This window comes from Branchiostoma belcheri, unplaced genomic scaffold, assembly GCF_001625305.1.
Source record: "Branchiostoma belcheri isolate BF01 breed outbred unplaced genomic scaffold, Haploidv18h27 scaffold286, whole genome shotgun sequence".
NCBI lineage: Eukaryota > Metazoa > Chordata > Leptocardii > Amphioxiformes > Branchiostomatidae > Branchiostoma > Branchiostoma belcheri.
The window spans coordinates 2,422-10,862 of record NW_017803894.1 but is presented as its reverse complement, the minus strand read 5'-3'; the positions used below and the strand labels follow the sequence as shown (position 1 = coordinate 10,862).

General features: G+C 44.1%; 1 protein-coding gene across 1 annotated transcript in view; it reads right to left on the bottom strand.

The window, feature by feature from the left end:
- LOC109472857 (transmembrane protein 2-like) overlaps positions 1–6,507 on the bottom strand; it is a 38,124-nt gene extending 31,617 nt beyond the window's left edge. The window contains exons 1-4 of the mRNA XM_019772722.1: positions 6,413–6,507; positions 5,528–5,665; positions 3,677–3,954; positions 3,049–3,323 (exon numbers count right to left, since the gene is read on the bottom strand). Of these exons, the coding sequence (XP_019628281.1) occupies positions 3,049–3,323; positions 3,677–3,954; positions 5,528–5,665; positions 6,413–6,479 (758 nt within the window). The 5' untranslated portion in view covers positions 6,480–6,507. The remainder of the gene's footprint in view (positions 1–3,048; positions 3,324–3,676; positions 3,955–5,527; positions 5,666–6,412) is intronic.
- Positions 6,508–8,441: the final 1,934 nt, after the last annotated feature.

Sequence of the window (8,441 nt, the reverse complement as noted above, 5' to 3'; positions counted from 1 at the left end):
GTGAGTGCCACGCACGGTGCTTGCGTCATCCGTGCTTACTCCTCACTTCCCAGTTGACCTGCTCAATGACCACGCAGAACACACGTGCACCATACTAGGTGCTCCGCACGTGCAACGCACGTGCAACGCACCTGATTTCTACAGTATATAAAGACGACTTGACGGGCGACTGCCAACTCGTCTCCAAGATGCCCAGGAAGGCTCAAAAGAAGTCTACCAGACAAGATCCAAAGAAACGGGCCGCGGAAGACACCAGGGCGGCTAGTGATGATGAAGTTAACAGGAGGTGCACGCACTTACAACGTGCGAGTGAGTAAGGAAATCGTGCGCACGCCGCACGTGTAGGTACGGCCTGTACGCGGCAACGTGGCAATCACACAGAGATCGTACGTTGTAAGCACGTACAACTCACTTACCACTTGCGCAACGTACGGTGCACGCAACCGCTATCGGCCAGGCGTGTCGTGCAGACCACGTACGTACACCTTGCGAGTGACGTACTCCCTCGGCCGGCCACCCTACGTTTGCAGAAAAAACGTAGCATACGTAGCCACGACAAAAACGTACGGACAAAAAGCACGCACGGCGAGTTGTGACCGAGGCTAAATAGAGTTTGCGAATATACTACTGGGGATGGTACCCAGGCTAGGCCGACATCGTCTACCAGATACCTTTGACCCAGTGTTGACGTCACTCTTCAAAGAAGCCACGTGATAAGCTTCACTGGGTCAGTCTACTGAGAAAGACCAGAGTGACTGGTCGAAAGCTCTAGGTGAGAGAACTTTTTAGTGTTGGGCCAAACGTTTCAACTCTAAACATGTAACTACCAACACAGATGAACTTTCATGATGCATGTGCGTTTCACGATATATTTCTATGTATAACATTACATCCAGTACCTCTATTAATACATCTGAATTGTTTACCTTCTTTTGTTATTATGGGTTCACCACACCACGAAGTGGTGTGGTGAAACCATATTGCTTTTTCTGATGTTTCTTCTCCTCCTCCTTCTCCTCCTTCTCCTCCTCCTCCTGTCATATCTTTAAATGGATTCAGCTTCTTCATTTTAGGGCCTAAGGTCCTGAAATTTGGTATGGAGGTACAGTGGGCAAATACCCCTAGGCGTTTTTTAAATTATTGTGATACAGGCTTTTAGAATGGTTTTATTTGAGTTTTTTGGCTGTGTTATAGCAAATGTATTACTGTGTTAGTCTGCCTTGTTTACTACGTTTGGGCATGAGTCATGACAATGGAATGCAGGGCATCAACCAATAGGCATGCAGCTTTCCTCTATACTTCTTGCTGATTGGCTGTTGGGATTTAACTTGATTAACACCTGCACAGAAGCATTTCCATACTGACAGTATGTCTGTATTCAAGTGTTTTGGTAGGTATTTCAAGCTTTCCTGCTCCAGCATTGGAATGCCGGGCATGGACGTTTTTTTTTTATTTTGAAAATCAACAGTTTGCATTATGCAATTAAAAATCCTAACCAATAAAGTAGGGAATAGCTATCCAACTGTTGTTTTAGTTGTATTTTACTTCATATTATAGTTATATCAATGACAATGTAAATCATTGTTTTCCCTTGTGTTTCCCATTCTTTCCCTGCCATGTCGTAAAATGTGGTGAACCCATCGCTGTATTTGCTCCAAAGCAAATATTGGCCTTTCTAGTGTTGTTAATTGTTTATTACCGCTGTTAATGCATCTGAATTGTAACTGTTCTTATTACCCTCGCCTGAAAGGTATGTTTAAGGTTTAGCCATGGTGTACAGGCTGTGGTGTGGGTACGTATGGCAACAGCATAACTCAAGAAGCTATGGCGTTATTTAAGTTACTATCATCAGTCCACACCGACTTTATTTTATGGATGACATCCGCGCGCGCATTGATTTTCGCCTGTTCTCAAAAAAAAAAGATCACGTCCACTGAGGCTCTGGCCTAGCTCTAGGCCTTGGTAGTCCATGGTAGTTAGCGACAATATGGAGCCGGGCACCCAGGCTACCGAAGCTCCACGACTCAAGAACTCAGTACATACGTACGGTGTCGATTCATAAATTCCGCATGTGCCGGCTTGTCGGATACGTCGCTAAGTACTGCCACAAATTCACAATACCAGCAATTCCAGTGGTTTAGTAGAATTTTTATTTTTGGCCGGATTTTTTTTTATTCGCCCGCGCGCACTAGTTTGGAGATCTTCAGAGGGTGTCATCCATAAAATTAAAGCGGTGTGGCCTTATGATCGGACGAAGTAGATCTGCAACTTTGCCGATAAGGCCCGATGGTCTCTGCTAATCATATAAAGGACAGTGAAGTATAAAATGCAAAATAGATTCGCCCGGGCGCCCACATAAACAATTAGTACTGAGACCTCTGATACATAAAACTGATTAAGAGCACAGTCAAGTACCTATACGTAGACGGGCATGAGGACACAGGTAAAACGTTGGTCACAACCCGCCGTACGTGCTTAGAACTGCGTGCTGTCTACGTGCAAAAACGTGGGCAAATGTAGGGCATCCGTGCGTGGTGAGTACCAGCTCCGTACGGAATCCTACGGATTTGGGAGCTCGCAGACACGCCGTAGAACTTTTTAAAAGTGCATGTAAAACTTTTTCTGGGTGCGGTCTGCGGATTCACCTCCCGTACGTGCGAGTACGGGCGACGCGCGTGCCACGTACGTAAGCAGCACGTGTGAGTACGGCCCTCTTACGGTAAAGTTGCGATCGCACAGAGATCGTACGTTGTAAGCACGTACAACTCACTTACCACTTGCGCAACGTACGATGCACGCAACCGCTCACGGCCAGACGTGGCGTGCAGACCACATTCTTACATCGTACGCAACCGTGCGAGTGACGTGCGTCGATGCCACTCCTTCCCCACGTTTTCAGAAAAACGTAGCAGACGTAGCCTCCCAAAATCTACGGACAAAAAGCACGTACGGCGGGTTGTGACCGACGCTTAAAACGGGGGCCACAGGGACAGTGATAATATGGGTACCGATAGGGGCTTGTCAGCAGGAGTTTTATCAGCATGGTACCTGCGAGCCAGGGAGTCCACCTCGACACTTCCCAGTTCCCTTATCTTCTGCTTGGCTGTGGCTTCCAGGTTGCCGTTCGCGGTGTTGACCAGCGCCAGCGCCACGACTTTCCCGGCGGGAACCTGGTCGATGAAGGCCGCCAGACGCAGGCTCTCGTCCCTGCTGACCTGGGTGTCGAACCTGTCCGTGCTGACGTGCATCCCGGAGATCTCGTCAAACACGCGCACGTGAATGCCGCGGGGCCAGTCAGGCGCAGAGTCCCAGAAGTACGGACCCTGTGGTGAAATAGAAACAGCATGAGGATGGGAGAGTGTTTCAAGTTGAAACTTTTGATCCAACACAAGACAAATTGTTCTCACCTAGAGATTCAACCAGTCACTCTGACTTCCAGACTGATCCGGCCCCTCTGAAGTGGTACTCGCGCAGACGTGGAAGGTACTCGCGCAGACGTGGAAGTACTCGCGCAGACGTGGAAGGTACTCGCACAGACGTGGAAAGTATTCGCGCAGACACGCATGCCTGTACTTACGGGCCACCGTAATACAAAGTGTTCTAGTTACTGAGCTAATACAGAGAATACAACTTCTTTTCGCTTTTTTGTACAATGGAAAAATGAGGACTAACTCACCTTAGGGAGTCCCCCTGCAGGCACGGTCTGTGTCAGCTGTGTCCAGCCCAGCTTACGTCTCCCGTGGACCTCCAAGGTCCCGCCGGCCGCCACCAGGAACTGTTTGTTGTTGTCCCGGTCATCTGAGCGGCCGTACAGAGTCACCGTGGCCCTCCCCTGGTACGGACACGTCTCACTGCCGATGTGGAACTCGCCGTCAGCGCTGACCGTGATCTCACGCGAAGACAGGGTGATTTCAGTCGTACTGGAGGGGCCAGGGTCAGCAAACACAACCCGACCTGTTCATGGAGGACCACTCTAGTTAGGAAGACCATCTATCTCATCTGAACAACAAGCAAGTCCTATCATAAAAGTTCATCTGTGTTGGTAGTTACATGTTTAAAGTTAAAACTTTTGTTCCAACACAAAAAATTCTCTCACGTAGAGCTTTCGACCAGTCACTCTGGTCTTCCTCAGTAGACCAGGTTTCAAGAACATACACGGCCTAGCTCTGTTAGTTCAGCGGTGTCTCAACACATCCACATAGAGTCACCCGGACATTTTGTTTCACTTGACACTGTAAGGATTTTAGACACTGAACAAGACTATTTCTTGAGAGGGGTGAAGGAAGCCATATACATCAGGGCCCATCACCCTACATTGAACTGCGACGGGATCAAACGTTTTAACTTTACACAACAAGCAAGTTCATTATATATCCCATACCATCTCCGACAATTTGTCTTATTACATACCCAAGTAAACTATTCCATGCTTTGTTTTCCCTGAATAATATTTGTCAAAACTGTGAAATGTGTAAAGTAATGTGGCACAGGGCACAGGTGTTGCCTGGTAGACGTTGGTCCTTTTTTTCCTGTGGTCTGATCGAGGCTAGCGGAGGTCATAGGCCACAACGAGTTTGTTTTGACTGGTAAACCTGAGTTGTTCCGTCGAAATCCAAGAATTGTGGACTTAGTGGACAATGTAGGTGTTGGACTACCTTGCCAATGTGTGTGTTTTTTATAGTCTTAACCTTAAGTATGTGATTTTAACAACTTAGTTGTTAGATGGAGGCCCGCATGCCCTTTTCCGTAGAGCGTAATAATTCGTAATAATACGAGCCGTTTTAATTCTACGTAGAGCGTAGACGGACCGCTCTAATTCAACGTAGACGTATTCAATTGACGCATTTTGCATAGAGCGTAATTCGCTGTTTTCTATTACGTAATTCGTTGTAGCTACCTGGAATTTATCGTAAAGCGTAATGGGGGAGGCTTCCTGGATTCAGCGTAATACGTAGCCGGCTCTCAAAATTTAGCGTAGAGCGTTTTTGGGACCCCCCATGCAGGCCCTCTTAAGATGTTTACCATATATATCAATGGCAGATCGAAATAGTGTCCTGTGGTACACCTGACTCAGACTGTCCGATACAAGTCATGAATACGTTCAAAAAGATCTACAATCAAGAATATATAACTACTGGACACTGATATACCAAGGTCAACTTGTTCCGTTACTTCTGTATTATTTGACTTTCCATGTCTCTTTGATTTGATTATTCATATTTCTTTCCATTGATATGCAAACTCCACTTTTAGTTATTTACTTTTAAGTTGACATATCTTTTGACTATCTACCATTATGATTTGATATCTGAACGATTATAATTGCTTCTATGTTACCTTATTTCATTTGATTGTTGATGAGTTAGTTACGATTTCGTCTTGTTCACGATAAGTTTATCTATTTCTAGCTGACCTTTGTTAGTTCATCTTTAATCTTTTGTTATAATTATAATGTCATGTAGCTTTGTTGGGCTTATACCGCCAGGAATCTTTGAAAAACGCCAATAGGCGACAAAAAAATACGTACCTCCATCTTTGATTTCCAGTGAGTAGAACGCGGCTGAAGACTGGAGCAGATAGTTCTCTCCCCTTCCCACAACCACCCGCGCCGTCCAATCCTGGCCGGGGTTCCACGGGGTCAATGTCGGGTCAGCATCCGGGCAACCTGTCAGCGGAAACACAGGGACAAACATTCAAACATTTTTTTCTGGTCATTCGGGAATCCGAGTATTAGGGAAAAGGGCCCAAAATGTACATATATCGCCAGAAAACAGCAAGATAGTCTCATTTTTTTGCAACATTTTAAAGTAGAGTATGCCAAAAGCGTGTCAATGATGAAAGCTCTGGGGACATAGAAAAATTGCCAAGGCTCTTCCACACTTAATTGCAGGTCATTTGGTTGTCATATTAGGGCAAAGGAACATGTATGTTTATGATATTTGGTAGGTAGCCACAAATGTACATCTTTGTTTGGCCTTGGTCGGCTTTGCAACAACAACAAACTACATCGATGAAATTATCAAGTTCAATTGTGACCATGGCATATTATTTACTGTTTTTTTTAGTCCAACATTTCATGACCAAACATGGCGACGGCACACTCAAGTTATATCAACTTATTTTATGCCGCCACCAACACAGAGTACAAATACAAGACAGGACAATACTCATTTTCTCTTGAGTTAAGTGAGGAACGTGTAAAGTGCCTTTCCCAAGGGCACAAGATTGGTGGCATGTCAGGACTCGAACCCGGCACCTCTTGGTTCCGAGTCGAGCACTCTGCCGCTACGCCACACGACCCCACGCGTTTATTTTACTGTTGGGCGCCTAGATAGGTAAGCATATGGTAGAAAAGACATTACATAACTGGTGTCCTATAATGTTATGAAGCTTACAAAGACACGTGTCCTACCGGTGTCCTGCGACTGTACAGTGGCTAGCAGACACAGCAGGAAAACTGCGGCAGGGTGGGCCGTCATCGTGAAATGCGCCAGAAATGCGGGGCTAGATCATCTCTTATACTATTGTTATTATCACGTAAGTGAACTGGTTTGACCAAACAAATAGAGGTCTGCCATTTCAGCTGGCTAGTTTCACACGTTTGAAGGCTGAGGGAGGTTTTTATGCATTGAAGGTTGGATTTGTGATCTGCGGGTCGCTTTTCTGTCCGAAGTGTTGCCATTCCCGAAGATCACTTTTCTGCCCTGAGCGTTGCTTTTCTGTCCTGCTTGTTGCTTTTTTTGTGTTGAGCATTACTTTTTATTTTTATTTTTATTCAATTGCAGCGAGGCAATACGATGGCCACCCAGGCAGCAAGGCTGATATCGGGTGCCAAAAGATACACAAATCAAACATACACAATATAACCTACAAATAGGCTACAAGTACCACATTAGACTAAGATCCATCAGTAACAATATAAAATTTCTAACAGACTTAAGTACAAGGCTTCCTATAAAAGTATTCAAACAAGATAATATACAGTTTTGTATGTCAGAGGTCATCAACAATTATATGTGAGGAAAATGGCGAAATCTTTTAAAAAAACCCAATAAGTCCAGATAGGAACAACATATTTTCATAATTTTTGGTATGTAGGTAGCTAAGAGAGGGTTGTACATATAATTAAATACAAATTATGCAAATGAGGACTTTCTAGGGAAATTTTAAGGAAATTCTATAGTTACATTGCTTTATATAATAGCTCTTTTATACATGTAATCTATTTAATCTTTGGCAGGCGGAACATCTGATTCAATAGATATCAATTATGCAAATGATGACCTAATTTGCATAATTAATGTGAAAATTCTGTGACTCCTTATTGGTGAATGATGTGAATCTTTTGACATGTGTAAGTTACTTAAAGGTTAACGCCACTATACATATGTTATGTTAATGTAAATGTCATTTGTATAATTAATGATTAATGTTGAAATGAAGTATGACAAAGCAAGCTTATATTTCATGGAGGTATGAGATCTCGGAACTCTCGTTGTTCCTGCATTACTGTGGTATTTATTAACACAGTGCAATGGCTCAGCCCACGGTTGGACAATAACATGTGGACCCCCTTAAAATAGCAGACTTCTTCCCGTATTTCCGTAACAAATGAAACGTCGTCGATGAAGGTCAGGCATCCAGGTAATAACTGGATAGCATCCAGGCAAGCAACTGGATATGATATTGCGAAACGCCCTCCAACGGAATATATGAAAACTGCAGCTCAGTGGAGCAACACACAGGAAAGGAGCTTCAAGCATTGGCAGATAAAGAATTAGTTCGGCCATGTTAATTTGATTATATGGATGACATCCAGTGGGAACCCCAAAACTGATGCGAGCGTGCGAATAAAAAGTAGTTTGGCACAAAAAAACTTGCTTTCAATTCAGCATGAAATCTACGTGGTCATGAATTGAACAAATGACACAGAGTATGGTATGACGAATAATCTATTCAAATTCATTTCTTTACATTTTCGTCCTTTTCGTTTAGTTTTTTAGTTTCGTTTCGTTTATTCTATGACATTGTTGTCGTTTTCCGACTTTTTCTTCTACATTTTCTTATTTTGCAACTGTTTAGTACGATTTACAGTATGGTTGAAAACTTTTTTGTTTTGGAAACGGCCGTAAATTCATGCGTCACGCGGGTGTCATCCATATGATCAAACCAACATGACCTTAGTTTAAGCAAAACGTCCCTCTGTATTGAATATGGGTTGATGTAACAAGCTGCTTACAGCCGTAAACGCATAAATTTTCACCGAATCTACATTTGAGAGACACATTTTAGACGCCCTCGTAAGATAGATCTCGAAAGGATCATATCGATTGTATTACCGACGTAAGAACACCTATGATATCCTAATACCAGCGACGCAGCACTGTTCCGCCTACTGGGATATGCCCAGTCCCTGGTACCGTGCACCGGGCTCTCCGTTT